Below are 14,535 nucleotides of genomic sequence, written 5' to 3' on the forward strand. Positions count from 1 at the left end.
GAAGTGGTAACAACACAAGCAGGAGAGAAGAGTGTGTGTGTGTGTGTGTGTGTGTGTGTGTGTGTGTGTGTGTGTGTGTGTGTGTGTGTGTGTGTGTGGAGGACGGACAAGAAGTGAATTAACCAACATGTTGAGTTGTTGAAAAGCTGCATCATGAGGCTGCATTACACTGATGATGATGTCCTGCCACTAAAGTGTAGCAGTGGGTCTTCTGTTGTTTGAATTTCAGTGTGTGTGTGTGTGTGTGTGTGTGTGTGTGTGTGATTACTATCAATAACCTGTTCAAACTAGTTAACACTGAACAAATACATGGTGCTACTTTAGAGGAGAATAATTCCCCCGGAATTCTTCAAAGTTGACTGAAAGAAAATGAAAGAAGATTCAGAGCTGGAAAACAGGAGGAGTGTTGTTCTCTCTCTCTCTCTCTCTCTCTCACACACACACACACACACACACACACACACACACACACAAGGAAGTTGGCAATCGTGTTTTCCACCCTCTGATGTCATGTCAAACACACACACGCACGCACATCTATTCATCCACTTAATGTAGCCCGGGTAGGTGTTAGAACCAGTAGTCCTACATCTGAACCCCCGTCAGTGGAGTCATGGTAATCCCGGGCTGCGATCTCGGCGCCTTCGCGGTGCTCAGGCAGGTCGACACGGTGATCGTCCTGGAGCAGCTGGGCAGCACTCTCTTCGACACAGCCCTGCAGATGGTAATCCGAGACCGCTGTGCCAACGCCTCGTACCCTGATTCTGACATCTCCAGGGAAGACAGCCAGCAGAGAGCCATGTCGGACTTTTACATGACGTATAACCTCATCCTCAAACTGACCCCGATAGTTCCGGCGTTGCTCCTGTCCAAGGCAGGTGACCGCGGGTGGAGGAGAGTCCCGATCGCGGTGCCTCTGTGCGGGTACTTGCTGTCCAGGCTCGCCCTGCTGCTGCTGGTGTGCTTCAGCCTCCCGGTGAAGGTGATGTTCGGAGCGGCGGTTGTCTTCGGGCTTTCCGGCGGGTTCTGCACCTACTGGCCCGGCGTCATGACGCTGGCGTCGCTGGGCTCCTCGGCGGAGGACCGCTCCAAGGTGAGAACCACACTCGCAGTGTGAGTCAGTCACATAGAACATAAACCGTGAGACTATTGTCAGACTTCTAACAGTTTCATTAGTCCGGGAAAGTTCCTTCCTCTAACTAGCCTTCAGATGAAGGAGCGCTGACGGCCGAGGTGTGTCCTGCAGGTGATGATGAGGGTGGAGCTGCTGTACGGGGCTGCAGGGCTGGTGGGCAGCCTGCTGTCGGGTCATCTGTTCCAGCTCTACACTCCAAATCTGGGACACGGAACCATCCTGCTCATCATCAGCACGGTGCTGCATCTGCTCAGCCTGGTTCACGCCACCGTTCTGCTGCAGGTCGGTGGGTCGCTTAACTCCGCTCAAGTATCTTAAGCAGTAATCTTAACTTTCTCTGTTACCATGACGACAAAAATGTCCTACCTGACCTTGAGGGAGTCGTAAACAAAACCTAGTCGGACAGCGTGAATATTTATAGAACACGACAGCTGCAAGAGTTGCTGTGTGGCGTGTTAACTGTGTTATTTGAAGTCAAATGAATACTCGCCAAATGTAGGTTGAAGGTTGTTGTTTTTTTTTACGTGTAAGTCTCCAAAGACAACAATGAAAATGGCGAGTTTGTAAGGAAAACTTGGTTCAGAACTTTAGTCTGCAACACCTTAAGGGGCGGGTCGCTCCTTATCTCGTAAAATAATTCCGTACACATTCGTGTGTACCTTTTCCTTTTCCTCTGTTTCCCAGTTTGTGTGTGTGTGTTTATGCTGAATCAAATATTTTAGGGTCATAATTCGAAAGTGTTGGCAATGACTATTAGAGACTTCAAAGTACCTTCACTTACAGCGCATGAACTTAATAGGCCACCATTAGGAATGCATATTTGAGGGCAGATGTGAGGATGTGAGGGATTTTTATCTCTAAATCCCGTAGAACTTTACGAGTTGCGTTGCTTTTATCGCGGCAGTGAAACGATTCCTGACTTTGTCCAGGTGGAACAAGCCCCCAGAGAGTCGGAGGACAACAGCTACCTCATCTCTCCCATCCCTGATGACGCTGCCGTGGAGACGTCTGTCGGGATAAACAGAATCAACGTGTTTCTGCTCTTCTCAGCCGCCACCCTGTACGTTTCCTCAGTGGGCGGGGCCATGGAAATACTGGGGTTCTTTGTGATGAGAGAGCCGCTCAACTGGAACGCCGTTCAGGTGACGCTGTGGTGTTTCACTCATGATATTGACACGTGTGACAGTTTGCTAATTGAAAGGTCCGATGAACCCAAATCAAAACCCAAGTCCCTCCCCGCCACCGCCGTTTTCGCAGAAACATAAATATGGAGCAATAGCACTGCATCAAGTGTAACAGTGATAGCAAGTGACGTGGATGTTCTGCCGTCTCATCTTTGTGTCTTCCTCCAGGTGGGTTATCAGAATGCAGCAGGCTGCATCATCTTCTTCACCAGTTACCTCGGTTTCATCGCGCTTCGCCGCTGCCTCAGCGATGTCACGCTGGTCCTGATTGGCATGCTGTCATTCGCCTCGGGGATCTACTTCATGTCCTTCGTCACAGCGACCTACATGTTCTACCTGGGTAAGACCAGAATCAACATCTGTCTGTCATGCCAGCTGCTCTCTGATTTTAGTCCCAGGGTGGAACAGGTTTGACTCGGTGGGTTTGACTCAGAAACAGAATGAGGAACTGAGTTCAAATGACGTGTGTGAGAGGTCAAACTGTCCAGCTGGGGAGACGGCCCTGGCAGGATTGTGATCCTTCAGCTGGTTTCAGAGGTGACGGCTCACAAATATGGAAGTGAGAAAGTTAAGAAATCCTGAAATCCTGCAGCTGAGAGAGCGTTGTGTTGAAAGATGATTCGAGAGAGAGAGAAACTAATCCGCGTTTGCGTCTCTGCAGCTCGCTTGTTGACCCTGTTTTCCCTCATCCCGATGCCCACCATCAGATCCCTGCTGTCACAGCAGGTTCCAGCATCCTCATGTGGTGAGTATCAAAACTGAGTGTGTATGTGTGTTAGAGAGAGAGAGAGAGAGAGAGAGAGAGAGAGAGAGAGAGAGAGAGAGAGAGAGAGAGAGCTGCCAGGTCAAAGATATATCAACTGTAAATACACCAAAGGCTATGGAACAAGAAATACCACATCACACTTGAGTGTCTTTGTAACCACCAACATCCAACTGAGTTCCAACTGTGTCAGATTTGAAGAAATGACCTGCAAGTGTTGGTGAACTAGCGTGAGCATGTGAGCTCACAGTGACCTTGACCTTTGACCACAACACCGTTTCCAGTTCATGCTTGAGTCCCACCGGATGATTTGTACCAAAAGTGAAGACGGTCCCTCGAGGCACACAAACAGAACTTCCTTCGTTTCTGTCCTTCAAAACGGCGCACTGATACCAGCACATTTGAACTTGAGGCTACTAGGAAGGCGTGGCCCTCGCGAAGGTGATGTGATGTCATCAGATCGGTTCCAAATTCAAATCGAGTGTCTCAAACTCACTTCGGTCATCCTGACAAAGTTCATCAATAACCATCCACAGCCTTTCGAGTTCTACTGCAGGGCAGACAGGCGAACCTACGTCGGCGATCACATGAGCAAATCACGCTCTCAAATTTAAAAAAAAAGAAGAATGCAGTTTTTCCTTTATGTTAACACAAATCTGCTCCAACATTCCTCTTCCACCAAGGTTGGTGAAAATCCGCCTCATACAAACAATGGAACAATGTTCAGCGTTGCAACTGGAAAAAAACAGGCGTGCTGCATCAAAGTGAAGGATCAGGGAGAAGAACAGGAGGAAGCTGTGGCGTATGTGAGTGTCACTGTGTTTTAGAGAGGAAGTTGTTGAGGAGGCATGACAACGTAGTATTTCCTGAAAGTTGAGTTTGCAGTGTAAAAGGTCGAGGCCGTGTCAGCGTTGGCTAATTACTGATGTATGAGGCCTGGCAGGTACTACAAGAACTTTGCCTGTAGTAAAAGAGGAACTTGTCCTCGCAGTCACAGATTTCTCTTTGAGAAGAGAAACAACTTCTGGTTTACCTGTCTGCCGTTCATTCAGATTAAGTCATGGAATTGGAGGATTTTTAATGTGGTCCAGTAAAGTCCAGGTGAGAATGTTCAGCTGAGGCAGTTTAAGCATCCAAAGTTTAATCTTTTTCAAAGGTCAGATTTTAGAAATTTGGTTCTTCATCTGTTAGCTGGGTGGCACGGTGGTGCAGTGGTCAGCACTGTGGCCTCACAGCAAGAAGGTTCTGAGTTCAAGTCCCGGCTCCAGCACAGGATCTTTCTGTGTGGAGTCTCCATGTTCTCCCTGTTCCTGTGTGGGTTCTCTCTGGTACTCCAGCTTCCTCCCACAGTCCAAAGACATCAAGAGAGGACGAGGCTGATTGATACTCTAAATTGACCGTAGGTGTGACTGTGAGTGTGAATGGTTGTCTGTCTCTATGTGTTGGCCCTAAGATGGACTGGTGACCTGTCCAGGGTGAACCCCGCCTCTTGCCCGTAGATGCTGGGATAGGCTCCAGCCCCCCGCGACCCTTACTTGTAAGGAATAAGCGGAAGACGACGATGGATGGATCTGTTAGCTGCTTAAATATTAGCCACTGCCTGAGCTTAGCTTGTAACAGCTACCACAGAAAGCTAACTGCTAAAAGCGCAGAAAAGCTTTTTTTACATGATATTCCTTAAAAATACATGTCTTTGATGCTTGTCTTACTTAAAAATAACCTCCAAGGCAGGAGTGTAACAGGAAAATATTTAGCACATCCATGAATACAGCTTTGTTCCTCGGGGCTGTCTGGCTAGCTAGCTAGAGACTAAGCTAACAAGGAGAACCGAGGAAAAACAGGTAGGCAGATTTCCTTATTCATTTAAATTCTGTATTTAACTTTAAGACAACACTCAAGTTATTATAAAGTGGTTATAAGGTTCAACAGCCAGAATTAAAACTATATATATATATATATATATATATATATATATATATAAAAAATGATCACAATGTTTTGCAGGATGGTCTTGCATTGTCTTTTGTCTTTCTCACACACACACACACACACACACACACACACACACACACACACACACACACACACACACACATAGCCCCTCCGACAGCTGTGTGGGAAGTGATCAGAATCAATTCTCCGTCTCATATTTTCACCGGCCTTCAACCTCTCTCTCTTCCTTCCCATCAGGCATCACTCTCACCTCGCTGCAGTTGGTTCTCAAGTTTGCCGGTCTGGCGTACATCCCCGCCTTCACTAAGATCTATCAGAGGTCGCTGAACTGGTTCCCAGGCTTTGTCTTCACGCTCGCCAGTGTTTTCTCTGTGCTGGCACTTATACCAGTCAGGTACTTGTCACATGGATCCATTACTGTGTTGTCAGGGTGTGGAAATCTCTGGATTCTGCATCATGATGCACGTTTAACTGCAGCTCAAACGGTTAGCCGTTAGCCAGCACCCATGGAACCGCCAGACTGTCCAAGTGGTGTTGCTGTATGTAGCTGGTGGTCCAGTTAGCGCATGTGTGAAGAGGAGGCTAAGCTAGTTACAATTGCCACTGTACAAATGGGTGGCAGAAATATAAAAATAAAGAGACTGAAGTAGAGCTAAATTCAACGAAATAAATAAAAGTAAATTCAGTACCAACAGCAAATTAAAAATGGAACAGTGGGTTTTTATTTACTTTTGAGGAACTGTTACAGCAGATCATTTACTTCCTGTTTTTCTATCTTCCGCCACATTTTTCAAGCTGTTTTAGAAATGTGGAACAACATTGTGATAATCAATTTCAATGCCTCTTCGTAGTTCATTCTTGTCAAAACCAGATATTGGACTCATACGTTACACCACACTGACACTTCCTCTTGTCCTCCCTCTGTCCTCCCTGCAGTATTGTTGGCTGCAGATTGTCTCAGAAGCAACTTCACGAGAAATTCAAGGAGACTGAGGGGATGATGGAGGACGAGGAACGCTGCATTTAATCTCACTTCCTAAAAGAATCAAAACGGCATGACAGCACTTAGAGGAGGGGAGCTGTTCTCATTTACTCTGACCCTACGACTGACTGTGCAAGATCCTGCAATTCTTGATTGCAAGTGTTGAACTTTTGACGGGCTGAAAGAAAAGGCGCACCTCAGCCAGTGCTCCAGAGAGAGCATCATGGCCACGATGACCAAGGGATTTCAACATCATGTATGTGTTAGAGCTGAAAAGTCCCCTGAAGGAGAACAGGGACCAAAACAGTTCATTCCAAACTGGCTGACATTGCACCCAAGTGTGTGCTGAGCTGGCGAGGGGTGAGAGACGTCTACTGGATGTGTTGTCTGAACCATAGCCGGATTTAAGCCCCCCAATGCTTAATCTCGGAACTCCTAAAGGGAACAATGGGAAAACTAGTATATGGATTGATGTGGTCGGAGAGCCTGAATGTGGAGAAACTGTTGCAGGGATCAGTTTGTAGTGGGTTCTGAGTGTGTAGTGGTTCAGTACGAGCACACCGTGAAGTGAACTGAACACACAACATGCTGACACTAAGAGATGTAGCAAATACAGTTTATAGAACAAAACTTGCACTCATATTTTCCAGTGTCTGAATTGAGCATTAACAGTGTTTTATAAGAATGTTTTTCTAAGAGTACTGAGATGTGTGTGTGTGTGTATATATACACACACACACATATATTATACTTGTGTGTATGTGTGTGTGCTTTTATATAATAAATCTTTAACACAACCTTAACCCTTATATAAAGGCAGGATATATATATGTGTATGCATGTGTGTGTGCTATTTATATTACTCTTCTTATTCTGAAAAACCAGGACTATGGCACTTGTGGACCACACTGTAGCTAGCTAGCAAAAAAGTAAGAACTACGATGGTGGTCAGTGACTCAAGCGCAGGTGGGATAACCACCGATGCTCGTGACGCTTGAAGCATTTTTAATATGACATCGGAAGAGGGAGGCGTTATTTAATTAGTTACCGCTTTACATGTCGTGGCCCTTTAGTTGAAGTCTCTGTGCTGCCATGGCTCAGTCAGACACCGTCCTGCTGGTTGCTGTGCTGCAGTCTCTCTCTTCATTTAGCCGTCTACACTTCTCACGGTCACCCGTCCATCTACACATCTTCTCTCACTCTTGCACCTCGTAACTATGTGACCAACCTGACAGTTGGAGCACCTCGTTGGCTTTGGGACGTCATCTCTGCCTGATACGTCCGTCCTGCTTTTGGAAATTCTTCAGCATAAAGCTCAACCAACACTTTTTTTTTTCTTTTCTTCCTTGTGCTTGGGTGTACCAGTGAATCCCAGTAATGTTACTGTTAGCTACTTACAAGTGTTCAGCTGTCTCTTCCGCGCTGCTACGAAAGGGAACATCGACCCTTTACACACTTGGGATCTCTTCTCTCAAGCTGCCCCTTTTATTGATATGGATGCAGTAGCGTTCTCACCTTTTCTGCATTAATCTCTCTATTATATCCAATTAGCAGGTCGCCTTCATCTAGTACCTTCACATACTTCACTTTGCCCACCAGATTATTTTGTTGAGTTTTGGGGACATAAATTTTCTTTACTCCACCTTCTCTTCCAGACTTCACCCCAACATTAAGGGATACTGCCTTGGATCTCCTTGCGTCATTGTCATGTCTCTCAGTCTGCTCCCTCCAAACTCTTCTTTGTGTCACTCTTGCTAAGGACCTTCCTGGTATGAGAACCAGAACTAATTTGTTGTACAAGCCCATGAGATGAAAAAATGGCAGCTGTGAAAAAGATTAGCACGCAAGTTAATATTGGTTAAAATCCAGTTCATTCCACCCTAAGTCAATGTCTTTTTTTTTTTTTTAAAGCTTAAGATATTTTAAGGTTTTGTTCTACAGCATAAAATAAACCAGTAAATACTGCACTTGTCCATTCTGAAGCGCCAGTGTGTCCTTATGAACAGCCGTTGCTGAACGAGATGACACCGGTTGTTGGAGACGTCAAACTATTTCATGCTAGTCGGTTGTGATGCTGAAGTTATGCCTCCATGTCATAGTGTGTTTAGCATAACGTTAGCTTTGTGTCGCTAATGATCGTGTTTAAGCTTGAATCATAAAAGTGATGTTCTTTTGTGATGATTATCTTGCTTTCACAAAATATTTAGATAAACTTGTGCTTACCAGAGTTTTTTCTTAAATAATTTGAAAAGCCAATGAAAAAAATTAATGTTTTTTAATTGAGGGAGGTCATGACAATTCTCATGACTTAGATTCAAATATCGTGGTATCTATTATCTATATCTCTATTTATCGCTGTAGATAGATAGATGGATATGATTTCACCAATAATCCTGAATCCTGGCCAAAAGACAAGGTGTACATATACTGGCACAGTATTAGTACAAGCTACAAAAACGACTTTTTCTGTATCGATGCATAATAAAAAACATAATATGGGATACATTTTCAGCTAAGAGAGATTATTAAATACAAAATTTTGATCTGATTTTTAAGAATTATCACCATTCAACAAGGGTTTTTTTTTTTTAAAGCAAAAAATGCTTCAGAAGTTGAACGAACCACTCAGAAAAACACACGCAAATGTACAGGTTTTTTGTTTTAATGAGAAAATATTCGTAATATGTATAGTAGGTGTGTAACTGTGAGCCTTACATGTGCTATAAAATAACAAAGCAGAATATGAGCATACAAGTGGTTAACATATGAACAGAGGTTATAATCTGTATCATAGGATCATCACACAATGAAGGTAAAAACAAGCTACCAGCATTTAAAATGATAAATAAGTCATCTCTGCACCTGAAATTCAAACAACCAAAGCCTAATAATAATAATAATAATAATAATAATAATAATATTAATAATTTGATAATAACAATAATTGCAGTTCTGCGTGTGCATATCTGTTACCATTTGGAAAGAATAATAGAGTTTTTAATGAAAACTCCAACCAATGTTGCAGTTTTAGATTGTGTGTGTGTACAGTAAGTTTTACATTGTAATGCTTAAGCTACGATACACTAGGGAACAAGCTGTGTGCTGTGATTTAAGCTGATAGGCCACTGAAAAACTACCATCCATTACAAATGATTTATTCTGGACCAAAAAAAAGAAATGATTATTTTCTCCAAAATGTAATATTTCTCAACAATACAAGGATTGTGTTTGTTCAAGTCCTTCTCTAGAAACATTTTCTCACTGTCAGCTGCGAGAAGATGAGCAAGGACCTCTCATCTTTTTATAAAAGCACATTTCCCGGACTGCTCTGAAGTTTCTTCTCTGACTTTTCCTTGTGGCAATATTCATGTCAGCATCAGTGACACTGTACCTGGCTCCACAACATTTCTGCTGTATGGCAAAAAAAAAAAAAAAAAAAATCATAGTTATGAAAAAGGACGTTCGCCCTTTAAATACTTTATTTTTATGTTATATATTACCAAACATGTATAAAAAGAATCATGAGGATTCTGTGGAACCACTGGTATTTTTCAGGGGAAATGAACACCATACGTAGGCACAAGTTGTTGGCTTTCACTTCTTGTTATGGGGCACGGTTCTCTTCATGGTAAAAATGCTGGTTTACCGAGAGAAATGTGTCCTGCTTCAGGATGAGATCAGCTCAGGTTATGCAATCCTGGGTTTTGTCAAGGCTTACTACGTGGTTCAACAATTCTTTGTGCAAGTTTACCTCAGGTTACATTTCACTGAGGATTTTTTTTTTTTTTTTTTTTTCAAGCCAACAGGTCGGTGCCTTGCTGAAGGACACTTGGACATGACACACTGGCAGATGTGAACTGTGACCTTTGGTTTACATGAAAATCACCCTCACCTCCACATTAATGCTTCAAAAAATCTCAACGGCCTCAAAGTAACATCGATATCGAACACTTTACAATAAAGGTACATTAATAACGGTTAGTTAATGCTTAGTTATATGTAAGATTGCTAAATAAGCATGACTGAAGCCATTATTAACCATTTATTAATGCACTTAAGACCCTTATTATAAAGTGGGGAAGATGTGTCCCAACCCTAAACCTCCTGACCCTGGTTTTTCCACCTGTCTTTATTGTAACATGTAAAGTTAACATGAATGCCATTGGTAAATTATGTTAACTGACGGTTAACTAAGCACTACTAACAATTAACTAAGCATTAATTATTGTGGTTATTATTATCGTTGATATTAATGTACCCTTATTTAAACCTGTCACTGATAAAGCCCAAAAAAAGACTGAAGAGTAAAAATTGTCATACTTCCCAGTCAAAGTGGTTTTCAAATACTGAATCTGCGGCCATGTTGAGGCTTTTTCACTCCAAATACGAATACACTGGGGAAGCGTTCATGTTCATATCCCTTTGCCATTTCTAACCTTGCTCGATCACACCTACACAGCTCACATTCTACATCATCATCATCATCATCATCATCAGCAGCCTGTGTATTTAAATTATCCAGCATAAAGCCCTCGTGAAAGGAAGAAAAACAGAAGCTCCGCATCACGGGACATGCTAGATGAGGGAGCAGCCGGCTGGTTCATAGTCAGCGTCGTCTTTTCACTGCTCAGACAGGACACACGCTTCTTAAATAGAACAGAACTTCTTGTAATCACAACATTCTGTTCTTTATATTTATATTTATATATATATATATATATATTTTTTTTATATATATATATATATATATATATATATAAAAAAGCATTGTTTTTCTTTTCATCAAATTTATCCTCAGCTTGCAAGGTATAGTAGATACAGTTGCCCCACTGGACTCTGAACATACATATATCAAATACATAGTCCTACCTTGGTATAATACACAGAACAACTGCTTACATCAGAAAGCATGTGGCGACAAAGTAACATAACCAGCAACGGTAAAATATGTGATTTTGTGTCTTTTTTTTTTTAAGAATATATCCCCTCAGATTCAGGACTGTTATTAATACACATACTGAAGAGACGCAACATGACCCGCAGTTAACTTCCCTCTTCCTCCGCCTGTCTTCTGAAGAAGAATAGTGATTATTTCTATGTAACGCTGCTTCTCTACTGGATAGAAGATAAAATACATCATACATATTATGCCCCCAAGAATCACCGAAAGTCAAAGGCAAAGTTCCACGTTTCCTCATAAGCATTTCACCGCCACCGGTGGACCTTCAAGTCACCGATGGAAGTGGAAGAGCTCCAGCTGATAAATGCGTTAAAAAGTAAAAAGCGCTGACAGTTATGCTCCTGGATGAATTCGCATCAAATCCTGTAAAACAGGATTCTGAAATGACCGAGCTTGTAGATTAAGCTTCACTTCCACGTCTGAGTTGATTTATGATTGGCGCCATAATCGATCACACGACCAAAAACCCTCTTCAACCAGGCAAATCAAAGATCTTCAGATCCAAGCCACGATAGCATGCTTTGAATTTTAAGTCATTCAGCGTCTAGTAACTCTTAAAAACTGGAATCCTCAATTAATGAAACCTTACAAAGTGTTTCTTGCTTCACTGACCCTTTGTAAAGAGAAAAAGAGCCTTATTTCTCAAACTCATGTCTCACGTACTGTTACACCTTCAGTCGTCAGGTCCAAATGTAATGCACCGGTCATCAGAACACTATTAGTCAAATAAATACTTCATTCTCTCTCTGTCCGCTCCTCCTCCTCCTTCATTCTTTACTTTCTTTCTACTCCTCCTCTTCCTCTTCTTCCTCCTCTTCCTGTCCTTCTTCATTGGCATAGATACCAGCCTCCCACTTCAGTGCCATGTCGCTTTTCCTCCTGGTGACACGAGTAGCTTCCAGCACCTGTCAAAGATAAACCAGGGTATCATCAGGGTAAAGTGACAGAGGAGCACAGGATGGAGCCCAAAAACCAGGAAGTTAGCAATGATCAAAGTCCAGCTCCCTCATATTTTTGGATACATTTTAAAGGTTAAATGCCTGAAATAAGGTGGGTGGTTCATATTAACTTAGCATTTTGTTCTGTGGAACTAAACCCGTCAGCAAATACTTTTGAATTTTGATACCTTAAAAACTTAAAAAAAGACAACAGATCACAATGAAAGCAGAGAAAGGGTGAAGCTAGTTTTGGTGACGTTGAAGCTGTGTATCTACAGAGCAGTTTGGCCATTTCCTCATGTAAACTTGGAACTTCTAAAATTCTATAAATGTGGTGTTGATGAATATTTTACTGCTGAATAAAATATGCAAGTCTCCTCTTCGTTTGTTTGACACAGAGGTGATGCTAATAATCCCAAATCCAACATAATAACCCCAATAGCTTTGTTTGAGGGAACCCATGGAGTTGCTAACTTCCAGGTTGGTCCAATAAATTCCCTTGAGGCTCTCTAGGGATGCTGCTGAGGGTAACTTGTCCCAGCTCAGTGAATTCACAGGTAATGCAATCACAAAAACACACACCGCAGTGAAGTGAATACACCATGCAGTGTTTGTCCAACACTGCGGGGGCGCTCCGGTGAAAATGTTCAACCGCTGTAATGAAGCGCACCCGCAATGGTTGACAAGACCAACGTCACTGTACTCCGTCTCAGGGGAAGATTCATGCAGGAACATCATCACACACACACACACACACACACACACACACACACACACACACACACACACTCTCACACATTCATGTACGCATGGGCAAAATAACACAATGTAGTGAACACATGGTATTATGCACACAAAAGTGTTCTGATAAGAATAAATAAAGCATTTCTGTGAAAGTGCTGTTGAAAATAACTGCCTTTTAATGCACTTATTAAACTGCACAATCTGACATCTGGATTTGATTAATTGTAAATCAACGGTGGGACTTTTGAGGCGCTGAATCAGATCCCACAGTACACTTACAATTATTGTGTAAGTCCAACTTTAATTGAACTTTTAAAGCAATACCTTAGTATCGTATTGGAACTATACTTTTCAAAGTCAGAAAAACATCCCGCTGGGGATAGATTGACTCTGGCATGTATATGCTTTGAACCTCCTCAAAGGCATTCTGGGAAAGTTCTGAACATATTTAGTCCAACAATACTGAGTCTAGAGGGTGTCATCATAGCGCTCAAAACTACAGCACAAACAAGGCATTTCTGGAACTCCGTATGTGTGTGTGTGTGTGTGTGTATGTGTATACTACTGTGGATCAGGTGGGGCAGGTCATAGGTCAAATCCATGAACACGCACATGCAGCATCAACATCACATAACACTGAACCACATGCAGACCTGGGACCAGACACAAATTAACACACTTAATTATCACTTAAACTTCCCCCCTTCTGTATTTGCTAGACCGACTACATGTGTTGCACATGACGTGGAGGGGAAGAAAGCTGTGAAGTAAATATTCAAAAGAATGTGGTGGTTTTCAAGTTTTCAGTTGAGTCTGATCCAGGTCTGCCAGTTAACACAGTGAACAGGTTTGGGGTGCCAAAGGTACCTCAGTGGTTACCTCATTAGCCAGCAAGTAACGGGCATACTGACCGACCAGCAGGAAAGAAGCGACAATACACATAGTCAACACATATGATGTCATCATGGACAAACAATAACATCAGCAACACCGCAGCAAATGTGAGAAAAACTGTATTTCATGGCTTTTGACTCTAACACTTCCCACCTACTATCAGTCGTTGCGCTAAGCTAACTCATATCTTCTTGTCTTGTTCTTAGTGGGGGAAAAAATTTCATCAAATTCCAGACTGGCATGGCTCGGAAATCCCCCAGCAGCTCTGATCTAGTCTCAGTTTCTGTTCTTGCTTCGGGCTGGGATGTTCCCCCTGGTCTGGTACATATTTACCCATACCACATCACAAAATGCCAGTGAACCACAAGACAGTCCAAAAAGCACAAACTGCAATGTTAAATGCATTTAAAAAAAAAAAAATCTCCAGGAAACAATGTTTTGCACCCAGGCCTTGCATTATTGCCCATTCCTGTTCTGGAGTTTTGTCACGCAGCTTGAATAAAGGTGCCACGCTGTGCTCAGTACCTGTTGTTCAAGCCAAAGAGACTGAGGGGAAGTGAAAGAAGCTGAACTTCATAACCACATTTCTCAGACCCACCATCATACAGGAGAACTTAATTTCGATGGAAACCAATAAAAATATCTGTTCTGTATTGTGCTTTATCATCTCCCATCTTTGCCTATTTTTGTCTTCCAGCTCTAAATACTTACACTGTTGTCCTCCATTTTCTCCCTCCTCTTCACCTTGTGTGTCTCATAGTCTTCCATGAGCGTCTGCATGAAGTTTTTGGGCCGAGATCCACCAGAGTCCTCACTGCCTGCATCGGACAGGGCTCCCTCTGAGGGTGATGGTGACACAGGTGGAGCGGGTCGAACCTTCTCGATCTTTCCTGCACATCATGCAAAAACATGTTATTAGTGAACTGATGTGTACACAAGAGATACAAGATACACAAGAATAAATGACAGGCTGATGTTGTAG

General features: G+C 42.7%; 2 protein-coding genes across 10 annotated transcripts in view; one reads left to right on the plus strand and one right to left on the minus strand.

Annotated features, from left to right (window-relative positions):
* Window positions 1–519: 519 nt before the first annotated feature.
* slc46a2 (solute carrier family 46 member 2) lies at window positions 520–8,613 on the plus strand. The gene is made up of 7 exons (XM_086187832.1): window positions 520–1,093; window positions 1,247–1,417; window positions 2,065–2,277; window positions 2,488–2,659; window positions 2,981–3,064; window positions 5,273–5,429; window positions 5,972–8,613. Exons 1-7 carry the CDS (start codon window positions 614–616, stop codon window positions 6,060–6,062), a joined length of 1,368 nt encoding a protein of 455 aa, XP_086043958.1. The 5' UTR covers window positions 520–613; the 3' UTR covers window positions 6,063–8,613.
* A 41-nt stretch (window positions 8,614–8,654) lies between these two features.
* Window positions 8,655–14,535, minus strand: part of palm2akap2 (PALM2 and AKAP2 fusion) — an 87,656-nt gene continuing 81,775 nt past the window's right edge. For 7 of the 9 annotated variants that reach the window (XM_086187822.1, XM_086187828.1, XM_086187827.1 and 4 more), the window contains 3 exons: window positions 14,265–14,443; window positions 13,539–13,565; window positions 8,655–11,882 (listed from right to left, as the gene is read on the minus strand). In XM_086187822.1, the coding sequence (XP_086043948.1) occupies window positions 11,763–11,882; window positions 13,539–13,565; window positions 14,265–14,443 (326 nt within the window). In that variant the 3' untranslated portion in view covers window positions 8,655–11,762. The remainder of the gene's footprint in view (window positions 11,883–13,538; window positions 13,566–14,264; window positions 14,444–14,535) is intronic. The other 2 variants (XM_086187831.1, XM_086187823.1) reach the window with 2 other exon arrangements.

Source organism: Aulostomus chinensis, chromosome 19 (assembly GCF_037954235.1).
Source record: "Aulostomus chinensis isolate RoL2024-O1b breed Wild chromosome 19, RoL_Achi_v1.0, whole genome shotgun sequence".
NCBI classification, from domain to species: Eukaryota; Metazoa; Chordata; class Actinopteri; order Syngnathiformes; family Aulostomidae; genus Aulostomus; species Aulostomus chinensis.